The sequence below is a fragment of the Nycticebus coucang genome, chromosome 14, assembly GCF_027406575.1.
Source record: "Nycticebus coucang isolate mNycCou1 chromosome 14, mNycCou1.pri, whole genome shotgun sequence".
Lineage (NCBI taxonomy): Eukaryota > Metazoa > Chordata > Mammalia > Primates > Lorisidae > Nycticebus > Nycticebus coucang.
In genome coordinates, this window is record NC_069793.1 from 55,106,812 (window position 1) to 55,123,916 (window position 17,105).

The following is a 17,105-nucleotide window of genomic DNA, read 5'->3' on the forward strand; positions in this document are numbered from 1 at the left end:
AAGCCATACCCAGTCTCTCATCTGTGTTACATTAACAGCATCCTAACTTGTCTTCCTGCTTTTATGTTAGCCTCTCTACACTTTTTCTCAACACAGTGGTCAGTGCCCTTTAAAGGGAAAAGTTAGCTCAAGTCCCTCTCCTGCCCAAAATCTTCTGATGACTTCTCATCAGAGTAAAATCCAAAAGTTCTTACACTGGCCTATGAGGCCAATGATGTTGCCCCCCCCATTTCTTCCTACTCTCCATCTCATTCATTCACTTCAACAACAGTGGCATCCTTGCTTCTCCTCAAATATATGGATGTTGAGCTGCTTCAGGACCTTTACACTTGATGTTCTTTCTGCCTGAAACATTTTGTGTAGTATCTTTCTTGTTCATTCCCTCACCTCTTTAAGTCTTTGCTCAAATGTCACCTCAATAAGAGCTCCCCTGTCAGGTAGTGCCCATAGCTCAGTGGATAGAGCACCAGCCACATACACCGAGACTGGCGGGTTAGAACCCGGCTCAGGCCAGCTAAAACAACAATGACAACTGCAACAACAACAAAAAAATAGCCAGGCATTGTGGTGGGCACGTGTAGTCCCAGCTACTTCGGAGGTGGAGGCAAGAGAATCCCTTAAGCCCAAGAGTTTGAGGTTGCTGTGAGCTGTGACTCCATGGCACTCTACCCAGGGCGACAGCTTGAGATGCTGTCTCAAAAAAAAAAAGAGCTCCCCTGTCCACTCCATTTCAAACTGTACCTCTCAACTACCCAATCATGGTATACCTTATCCTTCTTTCCTCCTACGTTTCTGCATAGTACTTATTATTCAGCATATCACATGTGGTTACTTATTTGATTACCAAATTCCCCCTCCACTAGAATGAATAGAGATTATCTATATATTCACTATTGACCCAAGTGCCTAAAAAGTGCTTGGCACACAGTAGGTACACAAAATGTATTGATTAAACACAAAACACCACCACAACTCTCTTCTCTTTTACCTTCAGATCCAATTACATCTGAGGGCCTTGGGTTATCTCAGTTGTATAATTTAGCAACCTTGATCCAGGCAACTGGATCAGAAGATCTCTTGGGGGCCTTTCTAGGTCTAAAGATCTGATTTTTTTTTTTTTTTTTTGAGACAGAGTCTCACTTTATCGCCCTCAGTAGAGTGCCATGGTGTCACATCTCACAGCAACCTCCAACTCCTGGGCTTAGGCAATTCTCTTGCCTCAGCCTCCTGAGTAGCTAGGAGTACAGGTGCCCGCCAGAATGCCCAGCTTAAAGATCTGATTTTAGTGTCAATATTTAAAAAAATAATAGGTAGATAGTAGTAATAATTTGTAATTATATTTATGTTTAGAGTTGCTTAAAGAACTCTAGAATCAGTTATAGTGTTTTAGGAACACGATAAACTGGTGAGGACTCTGGTTCAGATTCACAGGAAAGTATTAGGGCTATGATAAAAGCTGGTCAGTTACAGAAGGATCCATGATCTATAACTGATTATAGAATAACCTGAAACTTCCTTGTCACCCCCAAGGGCTAACAGAGAAACTTCAAAATAACACTAGTACCCTTCTATGTAGACTCCTTATGAGTATAAGATTGGGACAGGCTAATTTTCAGACACAGAATTACTGCATGAGGCAAATGCAGTAACTCACTTCTTATATGAGGCGAATATTGCATGATTCCTCTTATATGAGGTATCTAAAGAAGCTAAACTCTTTTTTTTTTTTTTTTGTAGAGACAGAGTCTCACTTTATGGCTCTCGGTAGAGTGCCGTGGCCTCACACAGCTCACAGCAACCTCCTGGGCTTAAGCGATTCTCTTGCCTCAGCCTCCCGAGTAGCTGGGACTACAGGCACCCACCACAACGCCCGGCTAAGAAGCTAAACTCTTAGAAACAGAAAGTAAAGTAGTATTTGGAAGGAGGGGAACTACTCAGTCAGGCAAAATGAAAATCTTCAAAAGTAGGCCTGTACTTCTAGCACTCTGGGAGGTGGAGGCCACTGAATTGCTTGAGCTCAGGAGTTCAAGACCAGCCTGAGATAGAGCAAGACCCCATCTCTAAAACTAGGCGGGCATTGTGGTGGGCATCTGTAGTTCCAGCTATTCCGGAGGCTGAGGCAAGAAGATTGCTTAAGCTCAAAAGTTTGAGGTTGCTGTGAGCTATGACACCATGGCCCTCTACCAAGGGTGACAAAGTAAGACTCTGTCTTAAAAAAAAAAGAAAAAAAAAGGAAAACTTCAAAAGAACTGATGCACTTGTGTGTATAGTTAACATTACTGTACTGTATACTTAAAAATGGTTAAGATGGTAAATCTTTTCTTTTTTGAGAGAGAGAGTCTCACTTCGTCACCTCGGTAGAATGCCACGGCATCATAGCTCATAGCAACCTCAAACTCGTGGGCTCAAGCAATCCTCAAGCGAGTAGCTGGGACTACAAGCGCCTGCCATAACGACTGGCTAGTTTTTATTATTTATTTATTTTATCTTACTTTATTATTTTTTTGTTGTTGTTGTTGGCAGTTTGGCCAGGGCTGGGTTTAAACCTGCCACCTCCGGTATATGGGGCCGGCACCCTACTCCTTGAGCCACAGGCACCACCCACCTGGCTAGTTTTAGAGAGGAAGTCTCACTCTTGCTCAGGCTGGCCTCAAACTCCTGAGCTCAGGCAATCTACCCATCTCAGCCTCCCAGAGTTCAAGGGTTATAAGCATGAGCCACCATGCCCAGCCAAGATGGTAAATCTTATGTTTTTCACCATAATTAAAAAAAATTTCAACACATATGACAAAATGTTATGGTTTGGGCAGTGCCCATAGCTCAGTGGGTAGGGCACTGGCCACATACACCGAGGCTGGTGGGTTCAAACCTGGCCTGGGCCTGCTAAAACAACAATGACAACTGCAACAAAAAATACCCGGGCATTGTGGTGGGTGCCTATAGTCCCAACCATGTGGGAGGCAAGAGAATCCCTTAAGCCCAAGAGTTTGAGGTTGCTGTGAGTTGTGATGCCACGGCACTCTGCTGAGGGCAACGTAGTGAGACTCTGTCTCAAAAAAAAGTTATGGTCTATTAAAGCTGAGTGTTTATGCAATTATTTGTATTCCTCTGTGTGTGACAGATTTCATAATTTAAAAAGCAAAAATTCTGACCTCAGAATTACTGGCAAGAAGGAAAAGAACATGTGACAAATGATGGCTAAAATTGGTAACTATCAGATTTCATCTCTTCATCTCTTAAAAGCTAAATATTAAGTGTTTCTTTAGTGGTTTGAAGAAACCACTTCTGGTATACTCTAATAACTTCTAAGTAGCTTCATAAATTCAAGTTTAAAAATGTGAAGCCCGGGGCAGTGCCTGTGGCTCAAGGAGTAGGGCGCAGGCCCCATATAGCTGGGGTGGTGGGTTCAAGCCCGGCCCCAGCCAAAACTGCAAAAAAAAAAAAAAGTGAAGCCCTTAGACATTTCAAGTTTAGTCTAACTTGTTAACAACAATTATTACAAAAAAGTATCATGATAATATAAATCTAATGGTTTAGACATAAAAGCAAGAAATACAACTGTAAGCTTTTTTTTTTTTTTTTGAGACAGAGTCTTACTTTGACTCCTTTGGTAGAGTGCTGTGGTATCATAGCTCATAGCAACCTCAAAATCTTGGGCTTAGGACATCCTTTTGCCTCAGCCTCCAGTGTAGCTGGGACTACAGGTGACTGCCACAACACTGGGCCAGTTTTAGAGATGGGTTCAGGCTGTTGTCAAACTCCTGATCTTAGGCAATCCATCCACCTCAGCCAGTGGATTGCAGGTGTGAGCCACTGCACCTAGCCTTGCAAATAATCTTTATTGTGATAAGCAATGATTAAAAAATCTAGATTAACAAATTTTAGATGTCTCTCTGCACAAAGCCACATAAACCAGGCCTTGAGAAGCTGTCAGACTCAGGTCCTAAACTCAGGCAAAGTATCTGTCTTTCTGTTACCTGCTCTTAATTCCAAATTTTCCATATAAATTTACTCTGTATTAGAAAAAGTTCTCCATATCAGTGTGGTCATTCACACTGCTTTTATTAGCATGGCAGAAACTGTCTTCCAAAACTCTTTAGCTATATTTAAACATAGCCAGGGACTAAGCGTGTTCCATTGATTAAATGTAATTAAGTACAAAGTAATTAGAACATGCTGGCAAATGAAGCACATTTTCACAGACTCCACAGGATGTTACAGAGTAAAGCGTGGAGAAAGAGTTCATAGTACCAATTTTAATCGGGACAGTAGAATTATCTCTCAAGTGGAATGCTGGAACTTGAAGGATGTCAAAACCATTGAGAAACTGAATATATGAAACTGACTGCCAGGTAGGTCAAACTTGATGCCTTTGAAATTATAGTTGAGATAAGGCCTACTAGGATTAAACCTAAAAATGCTTGTGAGAAAAAGAGCTGAGAGCAGAGACAAGAGACCATCTAGACCTAGTCAACAGGAATGTCCATTTTCATGGTGGTTTGATCATAACTAAATCATTAACATGAAAAAGAAGTTTATAAAAGCTGGGGCATGGTGGCTCATGCCTGTAATCCTAGCACTCTGGAAGGCTGAGGGGGTTGGACTGCTTGAACTCAGCAATTTAAGACCAGCTTGGTTAAGAGTGAGACCCCATTTTTACTAAAAACAGAAAAACTGTCAGGTGTTGTGGCTGGTGCCTATAGTTCCAGCTACTTGGGAGATAGGGCAAAACAATGGCTTGAGCCCCAGACCTTGAGGTTGCTGTGAGCTATGATGCCATGGCAGTCTACCCAGAGCAACAGAGACTCCCTCCCCACCAAAAAAGAACTAGAAAGAAAAATCTCTCTTAAACCTCAATAAAGTAGCATTAACTTATATGGCCTAATAAGGCACTCCTGCATAAAGCAGGTTGGTAAATGCATCTTGGTTTGCTTTCAGTGAGTCCAGGAAATTTGAGGACTAGAAGCAGCAAACAGAAAGGTTCTGACATATTCCAAATACCATTTTTGATGTTATTCTATTTAAAAGCATGGCCAAGCACCGTGGCTCACACCTGTAATCCTAGCACTCTGGGAGGCTGAGGCGGGTGGATTACGCTGAGCTCACAGGTTTGAGACCAGCCTGAGCAAGAGTGAGGACCTGTTTGTAAAAATAGCTGGGAGCTGTGGGGGGGCGCCTGTAGTCCCAGCTACTTAAGAGGCTGAGGCAAGAGAATCACTTGAACCCAAGCGTTTGAGGTTGCTGTGAGCTATGACGCCACAGCACTATATGGAGGGTGACAAAAGTGAGACTCTATCTAAAAAAAAACACGGTAAAAAGCATGTCATTTCAAAATTACGATGCTAGATTATACTTTATTTCCCCCAAGATGAACGCTGTATATGTTAATATTTTATTACCCAAGTTGCTCATCTTGTTGTGGTAAGGAGAGCAAAGCACTGTTAGACAACTGGATTATAGAGGGAATTCCTGACACAGGACTCTGCATCTCTAATGAGTAGATCTTGTCCTAAAAATGCACTGATTAAGACACTAAACATGGATAGTTAAAACATATACCTTTAGTAAGAAATAATTGTTTGTGTAGGTCTCTTCCTTAGTTATTCACTATTTATTTATAAGATAGAGTCTTGCTCTGTTGCCCAGGCTAGAGGCATCATCATAGCTTGCTGCAGCCTGGAACTCCTGGGCTCAAGAGATCCTCTGCCTCAATCTCCGAAGTAGCTGGAACTATAGGAACATGCCACCATGCCTGGTTAACTTTTATTTTTATGTAGAGACGGTCTCGCTATGTTGCTCAGGCTGGTCTCTAATTCCTAGTCTCAAGTGATCCTTCTACCTTGGCCTCCCAAAGTGCTGGGATACTACAAGCCTGAGTCACCATGATCAGCAAGTCTTATATTTGGAAAATACTTTTCAGTTCTAACAACTTAGGAGATAGCGTTCAATGGAGTATTCCTACAGGGCCATAAACATTCTTGGACTCTTCCAACCTCCTTCGAATCCTCAAAACTGTCCAGCAAACTTATGTTCCTTTGTTTCTTACAGTGCTATTTAAAATATTTTCAATTTGCCTCAAACCCTGCCCCTTCTCCCACCTGACCACTTTACTTTCAGCAAATTAATCAGCCCCCAACTTTGTAGAATAGAAGACCTCCTTACAAACAAACCTATCACTTGAGTACATTTGAATTGACATTACATTTTTTCTATCCTACCATATTACCTTCCTACAAGATAAAATCAATCTCTGGAAACTTTCTTTCTTAAAAATCTCAAAGACTTCTCCTGGAAACCCCACCCCAGTTCCTCCATCAGTAACTTTAAAATACAAAAATAAAATAAAAAAAGTAAACTCTCACTTCTGACTCAACTACTAGCCTCTTCTTATCACAGCTAGATTTCTTTAAAAGTTGTTACTGGGTGGCTCCTGTGGCTCAGTCGGTAAGGCGCTGGCCCCATATACCGAGGGTGGCGGGTTCAAGCCCGGCCCCGGCCAAACTGCAACCAAAAAAAAAAAAAAATAGCCGGGCGTTGTGGCGGGCGCCTGTAGTCCCAGCTACTCGGGAGGCTGAGGCAAGATAATCGCTTAAGCCCAGAAGTTGGAGGTTGCTGTGAGCTGTGTGAGGCCACGGCACTCTACCGAGGGCCATAGGGTGAGACTCTGTCTCTACAAAAAACAAAAAACAAAAAAAAAGTTGTTACTAAGAATACTTCCTGATTTCCCCCTATGCTCTGGTTTCTGCCTCTAACTCCATTGAAACTACTCTGATGGATCATTAACCTCTACTCTAACGTAAAATTAAACAGCTATTCCTAGTTATTTACCCAAGAGAAATAAAAACATACACCCACAAAAATATTTGTATAAGAATATTCATAGCAGTTTTATTCAAAATTGTTCTGAACCATAAAGAATCCAAATGTACATCAATAAAAAAATGGATAAATGTTAAGCCTATACAATGGAATAGCATTAAAAGGGAAAAAACTACTATACATGAAATAACAATGAAATATCTCAAAAATATTATGCTGAGTCTTGGCACCTGTGGCTCAAGTGGCTAAGGCGCCAGCCACATACACCTGAGCTGGTGGGTTGGAATCCAGCCTGGGCCCGCCAAAAAACAATGATGGCTGCAACCAAAAAAATAGCCAGGTGTTGTGGCAGATGCCTACAGTCCCAGCTACTTGGGAGGCAGAGGCAGGAGAATTGCTTGAGTCCAGAAGTTTGAGGTTGCTGTGAACTATGATGCCACAGCACTCTACCCAGGGCAACAGCTTGAGGCTCTGTCTCAAAAAAAAAAAAAAAAAAATTATGCTGAGGGAAATAAGGCAGACACAAAATAACGTATATTGTATTATTCCATTAATATAACTTCTAAAAATAGGCAAAATTCATCTACAATGACTAGAAACCAAAATGTGATTGCCGGTCAGAGGACTGACTAGAAAGGAGAACAATGGAATCGTCTGTGCTGACAGAAATGCTCTGTATCTTTTTTTGAGTAAAGTCAAAACCCAAAAAATTGAACACCAAAGATATATGCATTTTACTGTATGGTGATTATACCTCAATTCTTTTTTTTTTTTTAGACAGTCTCACTCTGTTGCCCTGGCAGGCATCACGGCTCACAGCAACTTCAAACTGTTGGGCTTGAGCAATCCTCTTGCCTAAGCCTCCCAAGTAGCTCGGACCAGGTATGTGCCACTACGCCCAGCTAGTTTTTCTATTTTTAGTAGAGAGGTGAGTCTCACGGTTGCTCAGGCTGGCTTTGAACTCATGAGCTCAAGCAATCCACCTGCCTCGGCCTCCTAGAGGGCTAGAATTACAGGCATTAGCCACTGTGCCCAGCCTCACACTTTAAAATTTTTAATTTTATTTTTAAATAACTTTAGTTTACTTAGTAATATACCTTTTAGAAGGGGGGGGCTTTCAATTTTAAAATTGGGATAACCTTGGGTCAAGACAAGCCACTCTATTCTTCTTTTTTTTTAAGACTGGGTCTAGCTCTGTCACCCAAGGAAGAGTACAGTGGTATCATCATAGCTCACTGCAGCCTGGAACTCATGGGCTCAAGTGATTCTCTTGCCTCAGCCTCCCTAGTTGCTAGTATTATAGGTGCATACTACCACACCTGGCTAATTTTTTTTTTCTACTTTTATGTAGATTCGGGGTCTTATTCTTGTCAGGCTGGCATTGAACTCCTGGCCTCAAGCAATCCTACTCATTTTCCCCAGGTGCTATGTTACCGGCATGAGACACCATGCCTGGCCCATTCTGGGTTATTTTAAAGAAGAGTAAGAACTTAAGACCCTTGCAAAGGAAACTTCAGGTGGAATGCTTCCAGATTTGAACACTTTTTTTCCCTCTAATCTTCCATAGTCATGCTGCTCATAGGGGTACTCTCCAATCTGGCCTCTACTTACCTTTCTAATATGGTTGTCTATTATTCTCCTCTACCATGACCAAAACTACTAAAAATATATATAGTATATAGGGTGATAGAGTGCCATAGTGTCACAGCTCACGGCAACCTCAAACTCTTGGGCTCAAGAGATCCTTTTGTCTTAGCCTCCCTATGAGCTGGGACTACAGGTGCCCACCACAATGCCCGGATATTTATTTTTATTTTTGAGAAAGAGTCTTGGGCGGTGCCTGTGGCTCAGTGAGTAGGGTGCTGGCCCTATATACCGACGGTGGTGTGTTCGAACCCAGCCCCAGCCAAATTGCAACAAAAAATAGCCAGGCATTGTGGTGGGTGCCTGTAGTCCCAGCTCAGGAGGCTGAGGCAAGAGAATCACCTAAGCCCAAGAGCTGGAGGTTGCTGTGAGCTGTGACGCTACAGCACTTAAAGTCTCATTTTGTTGCCCTTGGCAGAGGACTGTGGCGTAATAGCTCATAGCAACCTCCAACACTTGGGCTCAAGTGATTCTCTTGCTTTAGCCTCCTGAGCTGGGACTACAGGCACCCACCTGTGGCGGGCACCTATAGTTCCAGCTACTCAGGAGGCTGAGGCAAGAGAATCACTGAAGCCCAGGAGTTAGAGAGTTGGAGGTTGCTGTGAGCTGTGTGATGCTATGGCACTCTACCAAGGGCGATAAAATGAGACTCTGTTTCTACAAAAAAAAAAATAAATAAATGAAATAAAATAAATATATAATACATATATACATATACATGTATATGTGTGTGTATATATATATATAGAGAGAGAGAGAGAGTAGAGGGAAATAATCCATACAATTAGGACAACTTAACACTGCCTATCAAATTATTAAATGCAATCTTTGACCAAGTAAATTGGAATTTTTTTTTTTTTTAGAGACAGAGTCTCACTTTATGGCCCTCGGTAGAGTACCATGGCATCACACAGCTCACAGCAACCTCCAACTCCTGGGCTTAAGCGATTCTATTGCCTCAGCCTCCCGAGTAGCTGGAACTACAGGTGCCCGCCACAACGCCGAGCTATTTTTTGGTTGCAGTTCAGCCGAGGCTGGGTTTGAACCCGCCACCCTCGGTATATGGGGCCGGTGCCCTACCGACTGAGCCACAGGCGCCGCCCGTAAATTAGAATTTATTTTTATTTTATTTTTTTTTATTAATTTTTTTTTATTTTTTTATTTTTTTTGTAGAGACAGAGTCTCACTTTATGGCCCTCAGTAGAGTGCCATGGCCTCACGCAGCTCACAGCAACCTCCAACTCCTGGGCTTACGCGATTCTCTTGCCTCAGCCTCCCGAGTAGCTGGGACTACAGGCACCCACCACAACACCCGGCTATTTTTTGGTTGCAGTTTGGCCGGGGCCGGGCTTGAACCCGTCACCCTCGGTATATGGGGCCGGCGCCCTACCAACTGAGCCACAGGCGCAGCCCGTAAATTAGAATTTATTAAACAAGCACTCACAAAAGTATGCAAAGTTTCCTGATACATTTTTTTTTTTTGTGGTTTTTTGGCCAGGGCTGGGTTTGAACCCGCCACCTCCGGCATATGGGACCGGCGCCCTACTCCTTGAGCCACAGGCGCCGCCGATACATTATTTTTTTGAAGCATTATTTGTAATAGCAAAAGATGTTTAACAATCTAAAGACCATCAATAAAAGAAGGTTAAATACAGGACATCTATAAATGAAACATTCTTGTTTCTAAAATACATATATAAATATTTGCATATTTTTGTATATATAATTTAAAAATTCAAGTCATTACTTCTCAATTATGGGACCAGCAGATGGAGGATGGAGTGGGGAAGGACTTCTAATTTATACCATATCCATTCTATAAATTGAAGAAAAAATTGCCACATATTTTCATGGTTTTTAAAATAAAACTAGTAAAAGGCGTGGTGGCTCACGCTTGTAATCCTAGCCTGGGGGAGGTAGATTGCTTGAGCTCAGGAGTTAGAGACCAGCCTGAGCAAGAGGGAGATCCCATTTCTAAAAAAAATAAATAAATTAATAAAATAAAATAAAACTCATTATTTCAAATGATAGTTACTATAAAGAAAAGCATTAGCCAGGCACAGTGGCTCATGCCTGTGATCCCAGCTACTCAGGAGACTGAGGTAGGAGGACTGCTTGATCTTAGGAGTTCAGGCTGCAGTGAACTGTGATCACACCACTGCAACTCCAGACTGGGTGATAGAGTGAGAATCCCTTCCACCCCACCAAAAGCAATAATACAATAAATACAATACAATAATACAATACACTAAAAGCAATAATACAATAATACAACAAAGTGGCCACTCCTTTGAGCCACTTGTCTCAGAGATGCAAAAAAAAGGATATGAATTGAGGCATAAAAAAATAAGTAAACATTCCTCAGGGGCCTAAGAACAAAAAGGGCAATCCAGGGAAAAATTTTTAATCCAGCCATCACTGGCTCTTCTATAGTGCCTCTTCCTCACCACCCAGATCTCATTTCTCATCTGAATCCTCCTGAATTAGCTATTATTTGGCTTGCAGCGCAGGTCACTCTGAATTAGTAATCATGTTTTTATTGTCACTGCTTTCATTGTACACAATTTATAATTTGCTGGCATGCTATCCACTTGAATCCCATTCAGCTCCTAGCTAATTTACCTGCTTGCTAAGCTTCAGTTTCTTCTTTCTAAAAAAGAGAACACTGATCTGATACGGTTAAGTTACTGCATCTTACGGATCTTTGAATTTTTGAAATTTATGATTACATAAATGAGTTTATCATAACTCGTTTTGCAGAGTCCTTTCCACTTGTCCTTCTCCATTATATATGTATATATCCAGCCACAATGAAGTGCTAGAACATATCAAACTCTTCTACCTCTACACATATTGTTTGGTGTCATTTCCTATTTAAAATATGTGCCATTCTACCACCATCTCCTTACTCTATCATAGCACTCTTTTATCTCCTTCTTAGCATAGCACTTACCAAAATTTGTAACTGAACTCTAAGAGTTATGACAGACCCTTGTCTGTCCTGATCACTGTGGAATTCCCAGGATCTACATACACGCGTACAAAATATCTGGTGAACAAATGAATACGTGTCAGCAGTCATGTGTAAGTACCTGAGGTAAGATTTTTTTTTTTTTTTTTTGTGGTTTTTGGCCAGGGCTGGGTTTGAACCCGCCACCTCCCGCATATGGGACTGGCGCCCTACTCCTTGAGCCACAGGCACCGCCCATACCTGAGGTAAGATTAAAGATTAGATCTTCATTCCCATCTCTTTTCATTTTCCCTCACCTTTTACAATATGCTGTTATATATTGTGTATAACTGCCATTAATTAATTAATTATTTTTTTGAGGCAGAGTCTTACTATGTTGCCCTGGGTAGAGTGCTGGGGTGTCACAGCTCACAGCAACCTCAAACTCTTGGGCTTAAGCGATTCTCTTGCCTCAGCCTCCCTAGTAGCTGGGACTACAGGTGCCTGCCATAAGGCCCAGCTACCTTTTGTTGCAGTTGCCATTGTTGTTCTAGCTGGCCTGGGCTGGGTTCAAACCCTCCAGCCTCGGTGTATATGGCTGGTGCTGTGGGCGCCAAGACTAAACTGCCATTAATTTAAATGATTCTAACTTCTTTTATTTTTGTGGTTTTTGGCCAGGGCTGGGTTTGAACCCACCACCTCCGGCATGATTCTAACTTCTTGTAACTATAACGTCCAGAAAATATAAACCTCTGTATTTTCAATATAAGGCCAAATGTATGAATCATTATTTAACATAAAGATGTGTGTAAATAACACAATAACATGCATGCTTATATGTATCATTCTAGGAACCATATGCACCCTTTATTTCAGAAGTTAAAAGAGCTTAGTACTTGACAGGTTACTGAAAATCTCGGTGAAAAACTGGACTTTTGAACCACTCATAGGTTTAGGTTTTTTTTTTGCAGTTTTTTGGCCGGGGCTGGGTTTGAACCCACCACCTCTGGCATATGGGGCCACTCCTTTGAGCCACAGGTGCCACCCCACTCATAGGTTTATATCCCAGCCTTGCCATGTAATGGCTGGACAAGGTACTCTAAACTTCACCTGCAAAAAGAGATAACTTTAGTACTGCAAAAAGAGATAACTTTAGTACTTGCTTTAGGTTTAGTAAGGATTTAAGCCAACCCAACTCCCGGGCTTAAGCGATTCTCTTGCCTCAGCCTCCCGAATAGCTGGGACTACAGGCGCCCGCCACAATGCCCAGCTATTTTTTCTGGTTGCAGTTCAGCAGGGGCTGGGTTTGAACCCGCCACCCTCGGTATATGGAGCCGGCGCCTTACAGACTGAGCCACAGGCGCCGCCCATGGGAGTGGTATTTTAAGTATAAGAAATGTTGTCTGGAATTAAACATCTTGTTACTACATATTACTGGACAAGTATTTCCATACAGAGCAGAGTTCTCACTGCAACATAAATTTTAAAATTTATTTTTTTATTGGCCCGAGGAAATGACTCATGCCTGTAATTCCAGAACTTTGGGAGACCAAAGTAGGAAGACGGCTTGAGGAATTCAAGACCAGTCTGGGAAACATGGTGAGACCCTGTCTCTACAAAACAATTTGAATTTAGCCAGGCATGCCTATAGTCCCAACCACAGAGGAGCTTGAGGCAGGAGGCTCTCCAACCTGCACACTGAATAATGAGGACTGTTTTGCTTATCTGTGGTGTCAAATATAGAGAAAAGTATTCATGGACTTTTTTTTTTTTGCTAATCAGCTTTCATTAGTGTTTGTATACTTAATGCATGGCCCATGGCCAGGGAAGGTGGCTCACCCTTGCTTGTAATCCTAGCACTCTAGGAGGCTGAGGCAGGAGGTTCACTTGAAATCAGAGGAGTTCCAGACCAGCCCGAGAAAGAGTAAGACTCCGACTCTATTAAAAATGGAAAAATTAGGCAGATGTTGTGGGTGCCTGTAGTCCCAGCTACTCAGGAGGCTGATCCAAGAGAATGACTTAAACTCAGTAGTTTGAGGTTGCTGTGAGTTATGACATGAGGGCATGCTAGCCAGGAGCAATGAAGTGAGACTCTGTCTCACAAAAGGATAAATAAATAAATAAAATTTTTAAAAATTAAAAATTAGCTAGGGGGCGGTGCCTGTGGCTCAAGGAGTAGGGCGCTGGTCCCATATGCCAGAGGTGGTAGGTTCAAACCCAGCCCCGGCCAAAAACCAAAAAATCAAAATAAAAAAAAAAATTAGCTAGGAGTGGTATGGGCACCTATAGTCCTGGTTACTGGGGAGGCTGCACCTGGAGGATCACTTGGGCTCATGAGTTCAGGGTTACAGTGAGCTATGACTACACCACTTGGGTAAAAGTATGACCCTGTCTCTTTGCAAAACAAAAGAAAAAGAACACCCTCCTCCCCACTATGTCCTGAAATAAAGCCAGAAGCAAAAAGACTCAGAACTAGGTAAAAGAGATGTAACTTCCCTCTCTTTCACCTCAAAAACTACAAGATAAAAATCTCAAAACTGGCAGGGTACGGTGGCTCACACCTGTAATCCCAGCACTCTGGGAGGCCAAGGCGGGTGGATTGCTTGAACTCACGAGTTCAAAACCAGCTTGAGCAAAAGCGAGACCTCCGTCTTTACGAGAAATAGAAAAACTGAGGCAAGAGGATGGCTTGAGCCCAAGTTGGAGGTTGCTGTGAGCTATGACACAATGGCACTCTACCCAGAGCGACAGTTTTGAGACTGTCTCAAAAAAAAAAAAAAACAAAAAAAAAAACTCAAAACTAATGATGAAAACTTCAGGACTCAGAAAGTTCTCCTCACATGATCATAGGATGCATATACAAATATAAAATTAACACATTGTAAATAATTAACAACAGCTAAAGTAGTAGTAAAAGCACAATTCCCCAATATAGCTAGGTCATCTTTCCCTGAAGAACACAATGAACTGTGCAGCAAAGGAGTATGAACATTTTGTACATCATGTATCTGATAAGAGACTTCTATTCCATAGTATATAAAGAATTGCCACAATCCAACAATTAAAAAAAACAAATAATCCAAGCTTAAAATAGGAAAAGGATCCGAACATTTTTCCAAAGATATACAAATGACCAATAAGCACGTGAAAGAATGCTCAGCATAATTATCACAGAAATACAAATCAAACCCACAAGAGAAACCACTTCATCCACACTAGAAAGGCTATAATAAAAAAGACTAGTCATAACAAGCATAGGCAAGGATGTGGAGAAATTAGAATCTATCCATTGTTGGGAGGAATGCAAAATGAAGCAGGAATTTTTGGAAGTTTGACAGTTCCTTGAAAGGTTGAACCTAGAGTTAACCATATGACCCAGAAATTTCACTCCTAGGTATATATACACAGGAGAAATAAAAACCGATGTTCACAAAAACTTGTACACAAAGTTCATTGGAGCACTATGTACAACAGCCAAAACATAAACTACTCAAACTTCCATCAAATGATGGATAAATAAAATACGGTATGTTCATACAATAAAATATTTGGCAATAAAAAGAAAAAACATACTGATATATGCTGTAACATAAACAAACTTGGCAAAGCTCACAAACTATACTTTATGATTCCATTGTGTGAAATGTACAGACTGGGAAAATCCAAAACTTGAAGATAGGGTAGAAGAGTTGAGAGGAACATGGGGAGTAATTACTAATGGGTACAGCTTTTTTGGGGTGTGTGTGTGTGTGAACACATTCTAAAACTGTCATCAGCTCAACGCAGTCAAACTCACCTAATCATATTTTTTTTTAAGAGACAGAGTCTCATTTTGTCACCGGGGGTAGAGTGCGGTGCTGTCACAGCTCACAGCAATCTCAAGCTCCTGGGCTTAGGCAATTCTCTTGCCTCAGTCTCCGGAGTAGCTGAGACTACAGCCCGCCACAACGCCCAGCTATTTTTTTTGTTGTTGCAGTTTGGCCGGGGCCGGGTTTGAACCCGCCACCCTCGGTATATGGGGCCAGCGCTCTACTCACTGAGCCACTGGCGCCGCCCTAATCATATACTTTGAATGGGTTATTGTACGGTACATGATTTACACCAATAAAGCCATTATTTACAAAAAGGGGGCACAGCTGTGAAAAATAAAGGCACTAAAGTATCTGTAGACAGCTGACTGATAATAGAATTTCCAAATAGTCAAAATATCCCAGGATGAAATTATTCATCTTACTAGTGATTGAGGGTGATCTCCTGATCACATTTTCTTATTAAACACTTAATAATGAACTTAAAACTACGTACTCAGCAGAAAAAATATTACATGTTGTACTGATTTTTGTCAACTACAGAGAGCATACGTATCTTCTAGTAAGACTCTGCAAAGTCGACCACAACCTCAAATCTAAAATCTCTCACCACATCCCCATTTGTTTAGCTGATTTAGATACTTCCAAAGCAAAGGCTGAAGTTGATTTTAAACAATGGGCTGGCAGTGGTAGCTTTCTTTCCTACTCTTTTTAACTTTGTTATAACATGGATGAAAAATATCAATGTTAAAAAGCAAAAGTGAAGGAATAAAAATCGGTTTACGTCCCACAATAAAATGCTACAAAGCGACTATAATGATTTGTTCATTATATAGCCAGAAGGAAAAAAAGGAATAAAAGGAAAATGATAAAATTGCCAATTTCTAATACTTTGATGTTAGGTTTCAAGGACCTAAAAAAAAAAAAAAAGCTATGTCACGGAAACAAGAAATCTTTCCAAGATTTGGGAGGGAAATTCTGGGTGCTATCTGCAGGCGGGGTCCGGAGAGGGCCCTTGGCCAGCCCTGCCGCCGGCGCCCCAGTGGGGCTTGATGCAGACCGCGGGCCCGGCGTCCTCGCCGGAGGAGCTCCGCCTCGGCGGCGCCTGGGGACGCGCTCCGCGCGGAGGTCAAGCCGAGAAACGCCGCCAGGCTCCCGAGGGCTCCACCCTCCCCTCTTTCGCTCCCTCCCCTCGGCGGTCCCCTGAGGGGAACAGGTGGGGCGCAGTGTTCAGAGGCAGTGGGTGGGGGTTGAGTCCTCAGCAAAAGCTCCGCCGCCCCAGAGTGGCGGCCGCGGGTTATTAATAAACTCCGCTTCTGCCTAGGCGCCGCTACCGAGGCCGGCCCATAGGATCGGTAGGGCCTGCGGCGGAGGCTAAGGAGCGGGAGCTGGAGCCCGGGCCCAAGCAGGCCCGCGCCGCCGCGCTAAGGGCGGCGGCCGGGCGGAGAATAATGCACACTGGGTAAAAACACATTTATATACGAACCTCCGAGAAAATTTTCCAACAATTCCTTCGTCCGACCACCATGCACCAGGACAGGAAACAGCCGTCCGGCCCCCAGGCCCCGCAACCCGCATAGCGTGTCTGAGGCCCGCCCCCAGCCTCCATTGGGCTGTCATTACGTCACTCACTGGACGCTTTCTGCTTGCCATTGGCCCAAATTTAGCCGACGCGGAAAAAAACCGTCTAAGCCACGCCCCTTCACCCTCCTGCAGTCGGAGCTGGCTTTACAGTCGGTGTCTAAGTGGCTCGCGCAAGATACGGAATCAAAGCTGTAGTGTCTGACTGGTTGGCAGAACCGCTGGTCCCAGGCGGACACCGCCTCACTGACAAGTGAATTATGCCGATTCTGGGGCCTCAGCGGGAGGCGCCATTTTGTAGC

The 17,105-nt window shown here is 42.7% G+C and overlaps 1 protein-coding gene across 1 annotated transcript in view; it reads right to left on the reverse strand.

Annotated features, from left to right (window-relative positions):
• ZNF143 (zinc finger protein 143) overlaps positions 1-16,794 on the reverse strand; it is a 69,956-nt gene extending 53,162 nt beyond the window's left edge. Inside the window, exon 1 of the mRNA XM_053561354.1 lies at positions 16,709-16,794. Coding sequence (XP_053417329.1) covers positions 16,709-16,750 — 42 coding nt within the window. The 5' untranslated portion in view covers positions 16,751-16,794. The remainder of the gene's footprint in view (positions 1-16,708) is intronic.
• Positions 16,795-17,105: the final 311 nt, after the last annotated feature.